General features: G+C 39.2%; 1 protein-coding gene across 4 annotated transcripts in view; it reads right to left on the reverse strand.

The window, feature by feature from the left end:
* Positions 1–15,543: 15,543 nt before the first annotated feature.
* The window catches only part of CJD1 (Chloroplast J-like domain 1), a 69,843-nt gene continuing 64,692 nt past the window's right edge, over positions 15,544–20,694 (reverse strand). The window contains exons 7-9 of one of the 4 annotated variants that reach the window (XM_087664911.1): positions 16,528–16,620; positions 16,375–16,446; positions 15,544–16,153 (exon numbers count right to left, since the gene is read on the reverse strand). In XM_087664911.1, the coding sequence (XP_087521037.1) occupies positions 16,091–16,153; positions 16,375–16,446; positions 16,528–16,620 (228 nt within the window). In that variant the 3' untranslated portion in view covers positions 15,544–16,090. The remainder of the gene's footprint in view (positions 16,154–16,374; positions 16,447–16,527; positions 16,621–20,694) is intronic. The other 3 variants (XM_087664912.1, XM_087664909.1, XM_087664910.1) reach the window with 3 other exon arrangements.

A 20,694-nucleotide genomic window follows, 5' to 3' on the forward strand; every position in this document is an offset into this window, starting at 1 on the left:
ACAAGACCTTTACATAAATGGTATGCAAGTGTCATACAACTACCCTATAGAAAAGATTTTTGAAAATCCAATGGGACAATCAAACTTTTGTATTGTTAAATCGATGCTAGTGATAGTTATAAGGGATCATCCCGCACAATGCAAAATAGGATTCTTCAAAGATGGTGGGCGATTCTTTTGTCATAGAGACAAAGCCCAGGCGACTCTTGATACTAGTAATCCTTCATTCCAAGGATGTTACCTTTACAATGGTAGTCGATATCAAGCGAGATATCGTCCAACCCAACTGTCCACAAGTGAAATGATTGATGCCTTATCAAGTTCAAAGAGGGCATCCACACAAGCCAAAAAGGATGGAAAACTAAAGCTTACAGGATTAGCTGGAGAGTCTATTCTATGGAAACTATATGATTTGTATGGTTTTAACTTGTCAATAGACTTGGTATATGATGCGATGCATGTGTTATCTCTAAATATATTTCAAAAATACATATGAGTACTCATGAGAGCCATGTCCAATGAAAAGAAAAAGATGTTAGATTTTTGTTGTGAAAAGGCTTATAAGCTCTCCTGACCCTCTATTCGTCATGGACAGTGGCCTCATAATCCAAGTAAGTACTATGAAAGCTTTAAGGCCGAAGAGAACCAAAAGTTCATCCAATGGTGCTTACCATATATTTTAGGTATAGTTGATGAGATACCAAAGTCAATTTGTGACCTAGGTTTTTTTATCATAGATATTGCACATGCCTTCTATAGTTATAGTCAATGTATTGGTTGGTCAAAAGAATGTTTAGGTGTTGTGCGTACGTTGTTCTTTGCTTGGAGAGTTTGAAAGGAAGAAGCCTTTGGTGCTACTTATTCTCCCTTAGAACACGTTGCAGGAAATGGAGAACTACGAGATGACATATTGAGACATGGATGACATGACGTCTATCGGTGTTGTGAATGGTAGCATTATATATAGCGGTAAAGACTAATAATCGCTTTAATGAAATATAGTATGTAAATTATTATAAGAGGGCATTCTTCACTTCAATATTTAAGTTATTAGAAATGGAAGTAGATGGGCTTTTGCCACATGAAAGAATGCTTATCCAAGTATATGCATGTCTTGTTTTACTTGATGGTTATGCTTTCACTGATTACCAGACACCGTGCTGTTATTCATTTCATGAGAATGGCATTGTGGCAGTTTCTTCAATTGAGAAGGAAAAGGAGATATGGAAACTTTTTGAAAGAGATGATTCCCAATATTCTTGTAACATAATGATGCGTGAAAAAGGCATTTTAATCACAAAAAAGAGAAGAAATTGTAGGCCGCTTTCATCAAAAGAACAAAAATATGTTTCCCAATGTCTTGGTCTCCAAGAGGATGCACTAGTAGGACATCTAGTTACCACATATATAGAAGAATTCTTTATAATGGAGAAAATACAAGATCACAGATGACGTCATGGAAAAAACTAACACTTTTTATAGAACGTTAGAAAGTATAGGTCATTGGAAAGCAAGACTCACTAATTTTTTTTCCATTCAATGGCATGGAGTTTAGTGGAGAATATTACAAGCAATGCATAACTGTAAAAGAAAATGAAGAATGCTTACTTATAGATCCAATCATGGGAATGAGTATACTACAAACTCAACGACTTTCATTTACATGGGATTGCATAAGACCATTGAGTTCTTTATTGCATAAGTTTGTTCATTTACCTTTACATAATAGACTTGTTGCATATGAGGTAAAATATCTAATTCAAAGAACAAGATTATTATAAATAGGGGTAGTTGGTTGTATACCTCCTTTGTTAGAAAAATATGATATTGTGTTGGCAAGAAAACATGATGATGACATGGATGGGGAGTACATTCATTCAATGATAAGAGAGGTAAATTATAAAGAAAAAATGTGCAAATTTTCATGATTGAAGTGTGATCATATTAGAGGTACATGGAGAATTGATATTGATGAAGATATTTGGAGGGATTGGAACTTGTGTAGCATGGTAATGTCAAACTTTGAAGTTACAAAGATAAGGAGAGTAACATTATCAATTGGAGAGTCTATAGATGTTTCAATAGTGTGGAGATCACGTGATGTAACTTGACTGCTTGAGAGAGAGAGAGAGAGAGAGAGAGAGAGAGAGAGTGTGTGTGTGTGTGTGTGTGTGTGTGTGTGTTTTGCATTCTTAGAGATCCAAATGGGTGCTAGTAGCATTGGTCATAATGGACTCATTATATAATCACCACCCCATTGTGTATATCATAATGTTTTATCTATGGGTGTTTGTATCTTAGGACAATACCTCATGGATATAGCTCATGTTGTGTCTCATGTATAGGTAGTTGGACCTTTGTGTGTGTGTGTGTGTGTGTGTGTGTGTGTGTGTGTGTGTGTGTGTGTGTGTGTGTGTGTGTGTGTGTGTGTGTGTGTGTGTGTGTGTGTGTGTGTGTGTGATTATTGTTATTTCTTTTTATAAAGAATGAGAAAATTTATTGCTTGAAGATATTAACATATGGATATAATCTCTTGTTTGAGGAATACTAGCATAGAAAGTTTTAAATTTGATTTTAGCGTGTATCTTGTTTGATTTTCGCTTGTCTCATGGTTTGTATAGTTGTATATTGTAATGTTGTATGGTGTTTTTCTTTAAAACTTGAAAGCCCATTGAATTTTTAAAAAAAATTGTTGTATCCTTTTTATATGATTGAATGATTTTTTATTGGTTGAATATTAACATAAATTTTTTATTTGATTTTAGCTTGTCTCATGGCCTCCCCAAGTCAACAAACTCTAGATTCAATGGTGCAAACTATCATCACTCTGCAAAAAAAAAAATGAGGAACTAAAATCAAAGAATGATAGTTCTAAACAAACAGTGAGCATAAGCAAAGCAATTTTAATACAAAGTAAAAGAGTCCAGTTGCCACCTCAAAAGCAAATCAAGAGTATACAAATAGGGGATGTATCTCTCATGAAGACTCCTACATATGACCAGATTTTCAAACCACCTAAAAGGATTAGTTGACAAGACCAAGATGAGTTTGGAAAACCAGTTTTACTAAAATACTATTGAGATACACAAAATGTTAGGTATTGTGCTAATCACAGAAAAGTGTATGATTGGATCAAGAGCCATGAGATTGGCAAGGATTTGCGATTTCATAATAATAAAGATGATAAACATTGAATTTTAGAGATCATAGATCAAAACTATGATCAAATTTTACCCCTTGAGTTTCCTGGTGCTACTTACCTTTGGAAAAAGGAGGATGTATATCTGTACTATCTTTCTATTGCTCAAAATATCAGAAAGAAACTCAAGAGGAAAAGATCATCTTTGGTGGATATATCTTTGGTAAGTATATTTATTTATCAAAATTTTCTCAGCATAGATTATATGCATATGAAATTGGTACTGGCACAACTATGTTTTTTTAATCGTAGCTTCGAGCAAGTAGATATGCAACAAAAACTGGTAAGATTTGCAATTTTCATCTTGACAAGTGTTATTTTTTCTATTTTATAATTGTTGTTATCTTTATTTTTATTATAATCATTTCACGTTAAGTTTCTTAAATATATTAAATTACCTTCATTATATTTTCTCTGAAATTTTAGGATACAAGTGACAAGGTGTATTATCCACAACTTATGGTGGAAGATCAATGTATCTTTTCCGAGAGCAGTACAACACATGTATGTACACCGGTCACTCATTATTTGAAATTTTTAGTTTTTGATGTTATGTATCTTTTCCGAAGATGGCATGTAGCAGCAGGAGGCCTGCAACAGGCATGTCAGCAAGGGAGAAGGAGACGAGGGCGAGAGAGATGCTGGGGCGGATCTGGAATTATAGGTAGCTTTGGAGGCCGCCCATGATTAGGGCCACATCTGCTTTGTAAGCAGGGTAGCAGGATTTCTCCCACTGCATCCACTCCTCATTGGGGATGGCCTCCTGATGTTGGCGTCCACAATGCCGGAGCTGTCGCCGCCCCCTGCATACTAATCATGGTGAGCTAGCCACCTCTAGAACCCTCCTATGGCGCAGCAATGGTGCAAGAAAGATTCCCACAGTAGCTTGGAGTACATGCACTCTCTAGGCTAGAAGTCAAGAGGTTCTTAGCCTTCATGATTTGGATAAGCTTATTGATAACATGGTAGCTAATTGGATTGCACATAGTGTCATCCACCCCAATGAGGATTCGTCAATGCTTCTTCACCAACATGTGGAGAAGTTTTCCTTGCAAAATTGCCCAAAATGGAAACACTTACCATTATTGGTAGTGTCCTTCCCACAATTGAAGGTCAACATAGGCAAAGCTTCCCCCTTCACCAAAAACCTATGGTAGCATGATTTAAAGTACAAGAACAAACTTTAGTTTAAGATAAATGGAACCTTAACCTTCCATGGTGGGCAACTTTTGACCCAGTCTAGTCCAATTTTCCACTGTGGAAACAACCCACCTCGTCTCTATTGGGAGAGGCTTGGAAACCTTACAAGAAAGGGACTCAAGTTTGGGAGTGCCTCTAGGATTTCCAAGCCAAAAAGGTAGCTCATCCTAATCAAATTTGCCATGAATACAAACCCAAAAGAGAAAACTTGCAAATCATCCAAGAACAAGTCGATCTGTGCACAGCCCAAACACTTCTAAAGTCATCCAACTCAAACATGTTTTTAACAATACATTATTCAAGTGGGACAATTGGAAATCCATGCTACCCCTCCCTGATATTCCACCCCCACTCATAAACTAGTAAATAAAATGAACCAATAATGGCACATCAATTGGGAATCGAACCCAATGGGAATTCACATTCACCAACATTTGGTCCCCACATATACGTGTAAAACAATATACCTTATTGTGGCTTATCCTTCACTAAGGGATTTGAACTAGGGATAAGGCTGCTAAAATTGGGAAGGGTGATGGGAAGTGTCCCATGTGTATTCTGAATCACTAACATTTGTCGTTACAATCCAAGTTTAATGAAGAAACATTGAACTTCCTACAAGTAGTTGTAAAACCATATCACCCTCAACCTATATCTTGGAAAGAACTTCTTTTAGGAGAGTCCAATGGACTCCTCACTCTCCTTTGGTCTTTCATAACAGCCCATGTCCTTTGGGCCATTTGGTGCTAATGAAACAATGTTACTTTTAATGTAATGTTTCACTCGATATTTAAAGTACAAAATCAAATTTTATAATGCAGCTACATGCCAAACACCAAGGGCTAGTTATCCAATTCAAGAACTAGGTCAAGAGAAGAAAGATGTTGCAAAACACACTTGATACAGAGGCGAAGGCTAGACAAGATGCTCTTAATGAAGAACTTGAACTTGGTACCATCTTGGACAAGATTAGAGATGTGGCCTGATGCTACTAAGGTTGTGTGATGCATCTTCCATACCAATTATCTAGGCCCTATCTGCATACAACTCTTTTTGGATAACTTGGGTCTTTCTAGACAAACACTTTTCGAAAATGTACTTGTCTCTTAACTGGCCAGTGTATACATGTATTATGGCCATATGTTTTACCTATCATTATATATGTAAGAAGTACCTCTCTGCTTCAAGGGTCCCATGTTAACCTCTAGAACTTCAACCCATGCAATCTCTACTACTCCTTTCTCGACTTACCTTAAAGCCACCTTTTGGGTATTCAATGTGTTGTAAATTTTTGCTTTGACTTTAATACAACTTTCAAGCCTTTCTCAAAAAACGATTTGAGGGTTAGAGTTGGACCACACTTGGAAGTAGATTTTTCTTGCTGATGTCCACATAATCAAGTATCATCCACATAGATCAATGATTTTGACCATGTCGACTTGATTCTGAAAACTTGTAGGAGTTAATGAAGTACCTTCAAAAATAGAGGTACTCCCATTAAACTAGCTGAAGTTTTGTCCACATGGCATCATATGAATGGACAATAAATTCTCTTTCATATCTTGCTATAGTCTCTCCCTCCCCCTTCGAGTCATCATCTCTCCTACTCAATGCATTCTCTCTCCTTACTCAGAAGTGACGTCCACAAGTCATTGACTTGTGCATGGAAGCTGAACTAACTTTAGCTAGAACCCTCACATAGAAGTTGATGACTTAGGTGGGTCCTAACTCTTACAATGCTCTAAAGTGAATTAAGTCTAGCAAAACCAGAATCAAATGACCCTAGCTCCACAATGCATTTTACCTTGAAAAAAAGATAGAGGTGAATTTAGATACCTCAAATCTTGGTGTTATTAACGAGTGGATGGATGATTTCAATTGAAATCCAAGATGCACATTAATAGAAAATTTAAAATCCACATGTGGACAAGAGTTATAGCTTATGGCATACATACTCAATAGGCCAAAAAGTGACATAGAACTAGATTGGCATGGGGAGGATTTTCATATATTTGGGATATCCTCTGCACACATGTACACTGTAAGTGGCGACAACCCACCATCACTATCATTTTATTCTTTATTCTTACTACGACAATAGAATAAGGAAAGCCAAATCACGCATTGTGATTATTGAAGTTCCCACATATGGCCTTAGTCTCTCTTCTTGCTACAACCTCCATAGATCTTGCTTTTTACTTACACTTGTCCTCTCACTCCTACTCATTCTTTCCACCTCTCTACTCATCCTTTTCACTGCTCAACTGGTATCATAGCTAGAATTTAGTTCATCAACATTCATTTCAACACGAGAAGAGAGCTTCACTTGCAACTTCCATGGAAGCTCCACTTCAATCCACTTCCATCTTGGCCTATTTGGGCTCCATAGCAACTAGCCTATCCCTTCGGATAGCTCATGCTATTGGCGCCTATTTGGGAAGCATCTGTCCCCTGACATCACACCTTACCTTCAGCCATTGCTTGGCTCATGGCACTTGGAAAAATCTTTGGTACTTGTTCTAGATAACTTGGCTTGGTTTTGAGCATCATTTGAAGTGATCAAGGTCATTGATTCATAGTTCAAGGATACTATTGTTTAATGTTTGGGATAGTATACATGTAATTTTTTTAATGCTCCAATGATACGTATGTAAAGAGATTTTGATGGCTAGATGATGTATTAAATCTCAAATAAAATGCCAAAGTACTCCCACCACTAGAAGTAAAGCAGAATAGCCAGTGAGCAAGCCAAGCTCAATGCATAAGGCTCAAAGCATATGGTAACCCAAGATTCATCAAGTGTACATGTAGAAGCATATAAATCCAACAGGTTACCAAGCTCGTAAGTGGAAAATCACTGAAGCAACCGTTGAAGCAAATAACCACTACAAAGTGTATATAACTAAGCTCAAGATCAAAGCTCAAGGAGAGCATGACCCATATATGTAATCAGTGGTGGCAAGCATCCACATAACTAATAGACATCCCTATGCATTGATTACATAGACGTTCATTGTGTATGCTTGTTGCCTATAGGATATAATAGTAAGAATTTCCAAATGTTGAGCTAAACAAGCTGTAATTGATCCAAGAAGCTCTCTTACCTTGTAGACCTTGATAATTGTACATTAATTCTACTTTGATTTTATACCTAGTACTTACTCCTATTAGGTGGGTTATCAATGGTGGATACATGCTATATTTATGTAAGCTTCACTATTCATATACAGTGAGTTTGGTTGTAGTTTGTTTGATCTCGCTATTAGTTGAGAGGCACAGTCATTTTACGCACATGGCTACCCTGTTGATTGGAATGCATCTATGTACGTGACATACTTCGATTCTTTCTCAGTGCTTGCTACCTAGAGGTTTATACTCATTCTTCTACATTGCTAGTTGCATTTTTAGCCCAATTGCTAGTCCCGACTTCCTTGGAAGTGGGAGCTTTGTATTTGAGTCTTTTTCCTACAGTTGCATACTCTTTTACTACAATATTATGAACCTCAATTTTGACTCATTTCGATGAGAGCTAACACTTGGTTTGAGCACATTACTGCATTGAGTGTATTCGAGAAGTGAGATTCTTGAGCGAGATTTTTTTAGCAACTTCCATTTCTATTCCACATAGTTCACTTGTTTCTCCTTTTCTTCTCAGCATCATATATCACACACACACCAATGATGCTCCATTGACACTACCATGTATACTACCACTTCCTCCACTGCTTGTTCTCCACTACAACTAACATCTACACCACCATCACCACCACTATTGCCACTACCACCACATCTTACTCACCCCCTCCTCATATCAACACCACAATCAACAATGCTACCAGCAGTTAGTCTCTTTTTCCCCCCTATTAACTACCTCAAGAATCAATTTACCTCTCTCTCTCTCTCTCTCTCTCTCTCTCTCTCTCTCTCTCTCTCTCTCTCTCTCTCTCTCTCTCTCTCTCTCTCTCTCTCTCTCTCTCTCTCTCTCTCTCTCTCTCTCTCTCTCTCTCTCTCTCTCTCTCTCTCTCTCTCTCTCTCTCTCTCTCATATATTGGGAATACATACACATATAATTATGCATTCATCTCTCTCTTTCTCTTACTCTCTCTCATCCTCATTTGATTACGCTTATGTATGGATTGAAGTTATGCATCGATTTACCCTAACCCTTACAATTGTTTCATTTTCTCTATAAATGCAACTTCTTATTGCCTCATTATATATATTAATTATTTCTTCCAAGAATGTACCATTTAACACTTGAAACTTTTAATAATAAAATACTTTGATATACTAATATACTTTGTGTTATACTGTATGAACTTATTATAAAAATATATACCAAGTCTACAACTACATTTACAAGATGGTGAACCGTTGTGCACAAAACAAATATACATATCCATTTTAAACATCAAATATCAATTCAGGTCAATCGTTGGAGGGTGCAATAGGTAATCACTAACAAACTTCCAAACTCCCCCGTGAAATTTTGCTAGCTTTGTCACATAGAGAAGCATATGTTCCAAGAGGATGGTATCCATGGGATTTCTAACAAACTTCCAAACTCCCCCATGAAATTTTGCTAGCTTTGTCACATAGAGAAGCATATGTTCCAAGAGGATGGTATCCATGGGATTTCTCTAAAATGTAAGTGGGTATATAAAGAAGATAGATAGATTCATTTGCATCTTCTCTATGCTATCATCCACAAACAATGTTAATCCTACGGCTAAAACGTGGTCGATCAATATCATCAAAACATTTTAGAAAATGTGGCTTCGTTTGACTCCTTCCGAAAGAAGTAGTTACGAGAACTATTTTGTACCTGCATTGACTATACTAGAATACAAATTATGGTACTTGCTTTATTTGCTTTATACAATGACTTCTAATCAGTTGGAGTAACTCGCTCAAGTTCCCCTTATTCATCAAACTCCAAATGGCAATATCAAGCAATACAGATGTCCCCTTTAAAAACTTAGTGAGGCCTGGCCACAAAATCACCCAATATTTGCTACTTCGAAGGACTTGACTGTTGATTATCCCTTTTTGGTGCGCAGATCGAATGCTGGACGAGTGAGTAGTGAATGCCAGAAGGTCCCCAAGAATTAAAAAAACTCTACAAACCTTGTGCCTTTGCACTGATATCAGAGCAGAGTTGAGATCAAGAGCTTCCAATCGCTTGCCATCTCATGCGAAGACAAAGCTTTTGGAACGAATGGGCTCTACAAGTTGTCTGCGACGAACTGACAACACAGGTGTATTCCTGGAGGTGAAGAACCCCCTACTGTACCTTCTGATCGCAAAAGACCACGGGCAGGAGGCGAAGGACCGGCAGACATACTCCCACACAAAGCGTAAGTTTACATAGAGAAGAAAAAAGGAGTTTATAAAGTTTGAGTTTTATATAAGCTTGAGAAGCTTAAAAGAGGCACAAGCTCCTCAAACTTTACAATTCGTGGGTGGGAGTGTATTTTCAATGACGACGTCAATGGTGACATACTTTGACAATAGACGGATCAAAAACGATTACTTAAGCTTTAAAGCTTAAGTCAATTAAGCTATCCAATAAGGCTTAATCATCCAAGTCACAAATCTATAAGTCGCAAATCTACTTCCTCAAGTGGCTGTTCACATTATCTTTTACACCGAATTGGTTTTGAAGCTTCTTCAAATTCTATTCACACTCACAGTGTTGCTGAACCAAATCCAGCAAGAGCATTGTCATGCGCAGGCCTAAGAATATCATGTTTGTGCTTGAACAAGGCTGTCCCAATTGTCAAGATTGCAAAAGAAATTTCATGACGATAGCATAACGCCAGTCGCCTATGAAATTTTGAAGCGCCTAATCATATGCTGCTTCTTTCTATTTAAAAAAAGCCATAAAAAGCAAGCATTATAAACCCAAATTTGAGCTACACTCATCCTTCTAGCAAGATTTTGAGTGTGTGAGGTTATTTGAGATTTTTGTAGGATTTCGAATCATAACACAGATGATTTTATGGGCGAATGCAATTTTCCAGAGTCGACTATGAAACAAAAACTAGATCTAATCATGATGCGACTCCAAGAAAAGCGAAGAAAATGTCAATACTTGCAAGCACAATTGGTTGCACTTCAACAATCCGCTATATCAAGCAAGACAAAGCACAATCTAAAGATGCAATTCGACGTACTATTGATGCAACACTCAATGCACATGCTCTTAGGAAGGAGGCCGAGATAAGTAAAAGAAATTTTAAATTTTGCACTTTTAATGGGCAACGTGATGGCAAAATTGTTCATACTTTCATTAGTCCATTTGACAACTATTTTCATAAAGAGAGATATGCTGAAAAATATAAACTTAAATGTGTCACTAATCATTTAGTAAACAAAGTATCATTGTGGTGGGTTGTTGTCCGCAAGAGTGTTGATTGTTCCTCTACTTGGGAAGCCTTTCAAAAAGAAAAATTGCAAAATTTTCTTCCGCTTCAATTCCATGAGAAAGTCAAACAATGGAATCTCTTGCAACAAAGAGATCGTGAATCCATCCCGCAATACACTAAGTATTTCTGGAGTGCCTTGCTTTAACTTTGAATGCTTGAAGATATTCTTGAGACGACCCACAAGTGCAAGTACATGTCCGGTTTGCTTGGTCACTTCTATGCGAAAGTGAATATGTTCAAGCCAGACTTTGGAGGATGCAATTTCTTTAACGCATGATGTGGAGGATAAAATTCGTGCACGAGAAAAGAGACCGCAACAATTTTCGATTAATGGTAATTTTGGTACAAAGAAATTCAAGTCTAATTGCTGAAAGTTCAATCAAAATCGCTTTGTTCTTTCTTCTTTCCGTAAATCTTGGACTCAATCTCCTTCCTTACCATCAATTGCTAATTCAAACCCTAAGCCTTTCCTCCAGCCAAATCCCAATATATCCAAACTTCCTACCCTTACCAACAATGTCTCCAAAGCAAAGCTTATGATTTGCTATAAGTGTCATCAACCTGAAAGCAAACTATCAATCCAAAAAGCAAGTTGTTCAAATCAACTACTTGGGAGCAATTGATGATGAGGACCATGAAGATATATCAGACTTCACTGAAGATAATGATATCGGCGATGCTTCAATTACTTTACCATGTATGCCAAATCCTCATTCATTATTAACAATGAAATGTTTTATGTATGGTCACAAGAAAAGATTGTTTTGCATGATGATGGAAGCATGCATGATTTTATTTCCACAAAGTTGGTAAAAGAATTGAATTTATCTACTATTCCAACTCATTATCGCATAAAGGTTGCATTCTTAGGCATTAGATACAATGGTACATAAGAAGTGCATGATTTAGAGATTAAAATCGGTGATTATGTTGAGAGCAAAAATTTCTTGATTGTGCCTTTGCAAGCTAGTGATATTATTTTAGGAATACCTTGGCGTCACAAATATAACCCTGACATAGATTATTCCACATATTCCATGAAAATTCATTTTAACGAAAACCAAATCACATCGCATGGATTGCACACCCTTGATAATTTTCCACTGCTTAGTCACACACATGTTAAAAATGCATTGAGAAAATATAGTAAATCATATTTACTATGGATGAATAAAATTGAAGCTAAGAAAAATCATATGCATCCTAGGTATACACAATTTTTTTTATAGTTTAAATATTATTTTGTTCCTGCTTTACCACTTGGTTTACCACACTACATATTCTAAAGATCATAAAATAGAGTTAATTACTGGTTCTCAACCACCATGCAAAGCACCTTATAGACACAATTAGATTGAACAAAAAGAAATCCAAACGCAAGTTGAGGAACTATTGAATCAAGAATTCATTAAGTCCAATAGTTCTCATTTTGGTGCACGTTTCCTATTAGTTAAGAAAAAAAATAATACATATAAGATGAACATTGACTATCGTGCCCTAAACAAAATCACTATTAAGAATAGATATCTGATCCCTAGGGTAGACGACCTCATGGATAAACTACAAGGGATCACTGTTTTTAACAAGATAGATATCAAGTCTAGATATCATCAAGTACGCATGGATATATCTGACATTTTAAAAACTGCATTTCGAACTCAGTTTGATCATTATGAATTTCTTGTTATACCTTTTGGTTTGATCAATACACCAGCTACATTCAGTCGTATGATAAATCGTATATTTTTTAAGTATCAAAATTGTGTGATTATTTTCTTTGATGATATTTTGATTTTCAGTAAGGATGAAAATGAGCATTGTAAATATCTATCTTTAGTTTTCAAATTGTTGAAAGAGAATCAATTGTATACTAACCCAGACAAGAGTGAATTTTTTCAAACCCAGATTGAATACTTAAGTCACATTGTTTCTTCTTATGGTATTCACGTTAATCCTAAAAAGATAGAGGCAATTTTGAATTGGTGAATCTCTAAAAATGTGCACGAGTTATGTTCTTTCTTAGGCCTTGCCACCTTTTATAGAAAATTTATAAAAAATTATCATTGCTTACATTGTCTTTGACAAAATTGTTAAAGAAATGTATTGTGTATCATTGATCTGACAATCAACAAGTCTTTTGATTTGTTGAAACATACTTTAACGCATACACCTATTTTGCAATTACTTAATTTTAGTCGATCATTCTTTCTAGTAGTCACTGATGCTAGTGGATCAAGAATAAGAGTTGCCCTCATTCAAGATTCACATCACATAGTCTATTCTAGTTGCAAACTTAAACCTTCTGAGTTGAAGTATTCCACTTATGATAAAGAATTGTTAGCTGTAGTTCAAGCCTTACGTCAATAAAAACACTATCTAATGGAATCCGAATTTATGATTAAAATTGATTTCTTTTTCACCACTAGAACTAGCAGTAGATATTCTATGTATTGAATTAAGTTTAAAAATCATTCTGTTGAAGAGACCCAATGGATGCATACATGCAGCCTAAGTGTTTACCCCTCACTGTTGGCTCCACATTGAGCTAATGGAAGGCAATTGCTATCCCACCCCAAGGATATGATACCATGAGGTATATTTTACGATGAATTCCGTGAGGTTTTTTTTGTGAATTTCGTAAAACTATTTATTTGTCGCTACTCGTACACAAGGTGGATTCCTTGTGTGAAAAGTTGATGGGAACACATATCCTTTTCGATCGTCAGATTAATTTAATGTGCATGTGGATGATTCCACAACGGATGATTCCATATACATATTAAATTAATGGATGTTTACGAGTTTAATGTGCACACTCGAATTATTAAGATTAGAATAGAGTTCCAATCTATCTAATTATTTTGTAGCTGAAGACTGCTAAGTATTCACTTTTATTGGATTTTACTTAATTATTTTCTAACAATTATGAATACTCCAATTGATATATAAAGTAAGCGACAGTGGCATTGAGGCACCGGACGATAGCATGAATCTAAATGCCTAGAATTTCTATTTTTAATGGATGCACACCTTATCACTAAATAAGTAGCGCTAATATTTATTTAAGCACGCTTATTTATTAAAGCGTTTGACAAAATATTTATTCTCTTATTTGCACATAAACGCTCAGTTAAATATTTTATTATTTGATATTTCTATTTAGACACAGTCCGACTTTTAGACATCCAAACGCATTACTTTATATTTGAATAAACACAAACACAAAAGCAAAAGCATGCTATTTGTAAAGTGGGCTATTTTTTAGCTTGAAGATAAATAAATCTATAAATACATACATTGTGAAGCGTTCACAAAAAGGCATGGAAAAAGATTGCACCCTATTTGTCTCGTTTGGCTCACGTCGTGCAACTTTTGCTTTTTATTTGAAATTATGAAGGTTTGTAGAGTTCTTTGTTCTTGGAGACCCGACGTTCACTACGCACTCGTCCAGCATTCCATTTGTGCACCACTTTTACCTTGGATATCTATGTAAAAGCACCCTATTCACATCAAACACAATAAGCTTTCTCATTGTGGGAACCAGTTGTACATGAATAGTGAGAAAGATGAGCACGCATATGTATTGGTATGACAAAAAGAGATCATTGTTACAATTAAATATTATTGGAATTTATATAAACATATTACCTTAACTCTTAAAAATCTCCCCTCATTAACGGAGCGATACAAGCATATTAGCTATCTTTGAGAATCAAGTGCCATTGATACAAGGTCACCACGCCCCACATTGTAATTTAATATGGTGTCCCCTTCGTTTGTGTCCGTTTGCAAAACTCAACTTCACAAATCCCTACCATGTTGCATACCATTTACAACATGTGCTTTTCATACCAAGAGATTAGGAATTTACTAAAAGCCCAAAGAACAACTCGTCATTAGTTTAATAACAATGGATCTCATATCGACCTCTCATCGAGGCTCCTGTTCTACCTCACACCCACTAATCCATAGTGATGTCATCAGTCGTGAATTCCGAAGAAATACTTACCCCATAAGTGGCATATGAGTGCATGTGAGCTCAATCATGCTCTCTATCTTCCATTCATTATTCCATTCTACTCTCCACTTACTAAAGAGTAAGTTATACACTAGGTTTAGCTAACCAAGACTAACTTTGGTTAGGTCACACAGACCAACCCGACTTATTGAATGTCCAACACATGTACAGCTGGACACCGCTAAGACTGTCAAACCGTTAAGAGAAGCCATTTGGCTTCTCATAACACACGTGGGTACACCCTAAATCATCTAGTGCAATTTGTCAGGACAATGGAAGGGTTTGGTTGTTATATGGATGATTATTACCCGAAGACATGACCTACTACCACAATGTAGCCTATATGCACAAAAAAACCCTAGATTTGGGATTGCTGGACACTTCTGGACTGGAAAGTCTGCAAACAGGAGTATATTTACTAGAGCAAAATAAGTGTGGCCCCAATTCCAAGTAAGACCATAGCTACAATGCTCACACACTTAAAATAATCATATGGCCATACGAAGGGAAGAAAAGAACTATATCCATCTCGGTAAGGTTAAGGCCACACTATATAATGGAAGAACTATATTGATCTCAAAGCAATGTAAGTTGTAAGGAAACATGAATGTAACAAAGGCAAGAGAGTACAGTAATCTGCAGTTCATATTTTTAACAAAGCATATGAGAACACACACTGCTAAGCCAAGAAACAACAGCTCCACATCTAGAACATGTATATCATCATCATAATGACATCCTTAAACATGTCATCTACCCTTGCACACGATCACAGATGTCAACACACCTCTCTAGTTGTCAAAAGATTAAGATAGGTTGTGGGGGAATCCATATCATGTTATTGATATCTGCTGTTACAAAAACTTGAAATTGCTTCCGAGAATATTGTCACGTATTGCTGAACAAACAGGCAACATAAGAAATTCTTTTTCTTGTGACAATAGACATATAAGGTGAATGGGCCACCAGGTCATCTTGAGACTTACAAGAATAGTGTGTTTTTTTACTTACTAATGAACATGAACCCCAGACGTTTTGGGTTTCCAGCTTACCAGGATGAGCATAGCGTGCTCATTAACTAGCCTTAAATAGATAGATTCTACTCGTAAGCCTGAAAATTTGACTCTACATCATCTACAAAATTGTGTATGTCAAGAGCAATGGCCCACAGTACACAGATGATTCAACAAGCAACATCCTAATGAAGGCCTTCATTCACTGGCTTCCACAACTACATATTGAGCTCTACCGGTAGTATGATCCCATAAAAAATAGCAAGACTGCAGTCGCAACGGTAATCAGCAATTCCTGGACACACACAAAGAGAGGCTTTCTAAAACTCTTCCAAAACCTAGAAATAGGAAAATGTGCATCAATGTGATTGCAAGAATTGCATGGTAGAATTGACAATCTATCACAAGCTCAAGCACCTCACTGCAGAACTGCCTGAGCACAATACCATGCAACAAAAAAGATGACTTTCAACAAAAGCACCATGATCCATCACTCAGAGAATGAAGTTTGCTTACTTGACTGCTTATTAGCACACGGGGAATAAAAAAACCTGCGAGTTCTATTCCATTCAGAACTCCAGTGTAAACCTGCATTATTGCATGTTATCTCAGAGCATGAAGGGAAGTTAAAATTAGTAATCACTGAAAGATTCTTCGAAATCAACATACCAATGATGAAACCCCAACACAGCTGAACACCAAGGCAAGTGTTCGTAAGAGACGTTGCCCACTTTTTGTCCTTTTGCCTTGATCTTCTTCATCCTGTTAGCTGAAATCAGTTAATTGCAAATGCGATAGTTGTAAATTTGTAGGGCAGAGTGTTGAATACTATATTCCATTCTGTTTCTATATAATTCACCAAGTCATAGATAAATGGGAGGATAGTGTTAATTCATACTCATAGGTCTGCACTAGCACACTGATATTGACGCAAAACTATTACAAACTTGCTTCTTCCACCCCCACCCCCTGCCCCCGCACGGGCCCAAAACCCACCCCAAAAAAAATCGCAGGTGATTATCACATCAATGTTGGGTATTGAAGCGTGCAAGAGGGGAGCAACAGCTATGGAGGATGGAACTGCATGGAATTCAAATGTCACTGAAAGAATAAAAAATGAAGTGATAGTGATGGATGCCCACCACATGCAATGTACCAGTGTGCAGGTACTATCAGTGTAGTAGTACACGGGCAGCTAGGCACAAATGCCTTTACCCCCAACCACCCGCCACTTTAAGGCAAATGTGACCCTAGAGAGGAAAAAACGAGAAAAAAGCAACAAAGTACAAATATACATACGTACAACAGGATGAGGACAAACATCATCTCATCCAACGCCCATCAATTTCCTAAAGAAAAAAAAATGCTCCACGGAGAGACTTTCATGAGCAGATCTACAGGATTTTGGTCAGTTGAGATCTTGACAAGGTCAACAAACCTGTCCTCAACGACCTCTTGAATAAAATGGTAACACACCTCAATGTGTGTCAACTTCGTATGGAAGACCGGATTCTTAGCTAACTGGGTAGCACTCATAGAGAATATGCAACAAACGCAAACTATAGAGAGAGAAAACTTAGCAATAGCCATAAAAGATAAAATGCAAACAGTTTGACATGGGCAATAGGGTGCAGAGTATAGGCAACAGTGAGGATAACCCCGCAAAGGAGAGAGAAGACCAAATGCAAGCAGGCTGATGTGGGCAACAGCACTTAGAGGATGGCGACAACTCCAAAAGGCCCTGATGACAATAAACGTAGTTTGAATGATGACGCCAGTAGCTAATGGCACTCTAGTTGTCGCAGTAGACAACTTGTGGGAGCTTTCCCTCGACCGCCAAGACCCTCGGACCGCTTATTCTTTCAAGCGTTTCAAGCGAGCTCTAATGGCTATCTCTCACCTAGCCGACGCGCCGTCGATCCTACGAGTGTAGTGAGCTTACCTTGATACTCGATCGAGTACCCTCCTCTCTCTTGCACTCCGGTAGCTCCACGATCCTAGATGCTAGCGCAAGCATCCTCAAGCCTCCTCCATCTCCAAGCTCCATCCTCCATAGCCGCGCGCGCAAGAGAAGAGAAGGGAAGAGAAGAGAAGAAGAGGAGAGAAGATGGTGAAGAGCTTCACCCTCTTGATCCCTCACCCTCACACACACTCACTCCCTCACACTCTCACACTCCCTCTCTCAAGAGCACACACAAGCAAGAAGGAGAAAAGAAGAGAAGAAGAAGAGGACTCCTTTTGCCACACACCAAAGAATGAGCTTCTCATTCATTTTTCAACTTTATATACAAAACCCTAAATCCCTTACGGGCGGTCATCCTCTTTTCCTCTTTTACATGGCCGGCCGTAGCCTAGGCCCTCTTTCCCATTTCCCACCATTCTATTTTACCCTATTCCCACTAATGCATACACTTTGCACAGGAGCGAGCCTGGCACTCTTTTACACAGATTTGGGGGCGCTCCCATATTTTAATGGTGCGCCTTTTCCTCTTTTATTGCCGTGGCCCAATACCGAAGCCTCTTGAGGGTCGTGTCCGAATATTTCAATTTTTCAGGGATTGGTTGCCAGTCAAGGCGGCTTTTTTGCTCTTGCGCCTTTTTTGCTCTTTTTCCTTCTTCCCAGTTTCCGCTCCTCTGTGCTGCGGTAACGTGGTCGGAAACACGGTAACATTAGCCCCCTCCTAGCCAAGTGCCAGTCCCATGGCACTGCGGTGGGACAAGGGGGCACGTTAGCTCGGCTGGTAGGCGGAACCGGTAGGTGGGTGATTGGGGATGGTGACCCGGAGCGAGTCCGGCGTATGGTAAGCTCCATGGAGACACTTGGCATCTGTCACACGGCTGTAGTCGGTCGTCTTGTGAGTAGGAGAAGCGCTTGAAGCAATGCAATGATGGTGTTGGGGGAATTTATTCTGGTAAAAAACCCTTGAGCTCGGTTTGGCTTGAACCCCGTGGCTTTGATTGAAGATTTGTGCCCTGGATTTGAAGGTTCTCGGGCCGGTGGAATCAATAAGCTATCCATGGATCTTGAGGCGTACGGCATGGATCGTTGGACGATACAGTTCCAAGATCTATGCCAATGGCAGTCTCACCTTGAGCTGGTTCGATCATGGTGGCCATCAGCACCAGGCGGGTGGCTAGAGGCCAGCACGCTTTGGGTCCTTAAGGGGTGCCAGGGGTGACGGTCTTCCGCGGGTAGCCAACCCCTGAGAGTCGATATAACCTGCAAGAAAAGTTGTGCCCTCCCTAAGGGGTGTGCTGCTTGTCGTGTAGTGTGTTGTGCTCGTGGCGATGGAACTGGGAGATGGGTCTAACCTTGGGAAAGTCCTTGGTAACGTCCCACACTTGAGGACCCAGCTTGTGCTTCGTTGGTGGTGCGGTGCGAGCCTTAGGATGACAGGTCTGAAAGTCCTGCCCTTGATGTGCCCTAGGCGTGAAGTGGGGGAGGGGGCTAGGGAGATCCCTAGGTGCTCTTTTTTTTTTTTTTTTTTTAAGATGAGCCATAGGCCCAAGTATCTTAGTCGGAATGAGGAGGAGAAGGTGGGCGGAGAGACTTGCTCAAAAATTGGCGACTCTGCATGTAATTCTTTAGATTCATGCGGACATGTAGAGAGGTAGTGGAGAGGAAGGGGTGGTTGCATCTAGTGAACTGGCTGTCGTTCATGTCCTCTAGGAGGGCTAGGCAAAAAGAAGGGAGGAGGGTAGCCCTCATCATGAGACGAGCCATGGCACAATTATCTATAGCATTAAGGTCGAAGAATAGGGGAGGCAGGCCACGCTCTTGTGGAGTCGAGTCCTGCTTAAGGAGTAGCCTAAGTAGCCTAAGATAGTTACAGGTGGTTATGAAGGCGGGGTCAGGACATGAGGAAAAGTCCGCAAGGAAGCGCATCATAGATTCGTCTAGGCTTTCTGCAGTAAAAAGAAAGGCGTTGTCGAAGGATGCTACAGTGGAGTTATAAATGACGGGGAAGTCATAGCGCCCGTGGGGGGTGGCATCAAAATCTACGTCTACCCTTCGAGGGTACGCCATATAAGTAGGATCGTTCTGCTCGAACGGCAGGGTATTACAAAAAGCCATCCAGGCGAGCATGCTTATGTCGCATACTCGTCTCCTCCACGGGGGTTGGTCCCTATAGTTTTGTACAGTGTAGGGGATTTCAAAAACTTTATCGTGCCAGTAGTCGGCCGCTTCGGTGCCCCAAGAGGTTGGGGTCTTTTCCCGCTCTTCCAGCCATCTTTTCCCCAGCCGGCCACCGACCGCGATCACCTCGTCCATCACTTTGAGGAGCAGGACCCTCCGCAGACTGTTGGGTAGGAGGAAACTGAAGGAGAATGGCTCCTTTGCTAGTTCCTGCACCTCCCACACCACCAGTTCTGCATGGAATCCCGCCGGGAGTTCATCTGGGCACGGAGGGAGAGGCGCGGACGGTAGCACGGCTGGTTTGGCTCTCAACTTCTGTCTGGCCTCCTCCACCAGCTTTTTTCGCCTTTCTTTAGAGATGGCTTTTCTTTCTGCAGCTGGGTCTGCTTGTGGTGGATCTTGGACCTGTGGCGAGGGGGGTTGCGGGACCACATCTTCCCTGAAGCGATTCACATTGATTTCCAGCTCGGCTTCTTCCCCCTGCCATTCTGCGTGTACTGCTTCTTCCTCGAACCCGAGGGCATCTATTTCCTGGGGGGTTAGGCCGGCTCTCGTCAGGTATTTCCGTTGTTCCTCCAGACTCAGCCTCACCTCCGCCGGCAATGGTGGCATCTGTAGTCCAGCGTGTAGAGCTCTTCTCGCCATGCCAAGCTTCCTCTGTACTCCTTCCAGCGACTCTCCTTGTGCTGTGTGGGTGG

This window comes from Lygodium microphyllum, chromosome 24 (assembly GCF_053477565.2).
Source record: "Lygodium microphyllum isolate KBCC chromosome 24, Lygodium_microphyllum_v1.1.10, whole genome shotgun sequence".
Taxonomy (NCBI): Eukaryota; Viridiplantae; Streptophyta; class Polypodiopsida; order Schizaeales; family Lygodiaceae; genus Lygodium; species Lygodium microphyllum.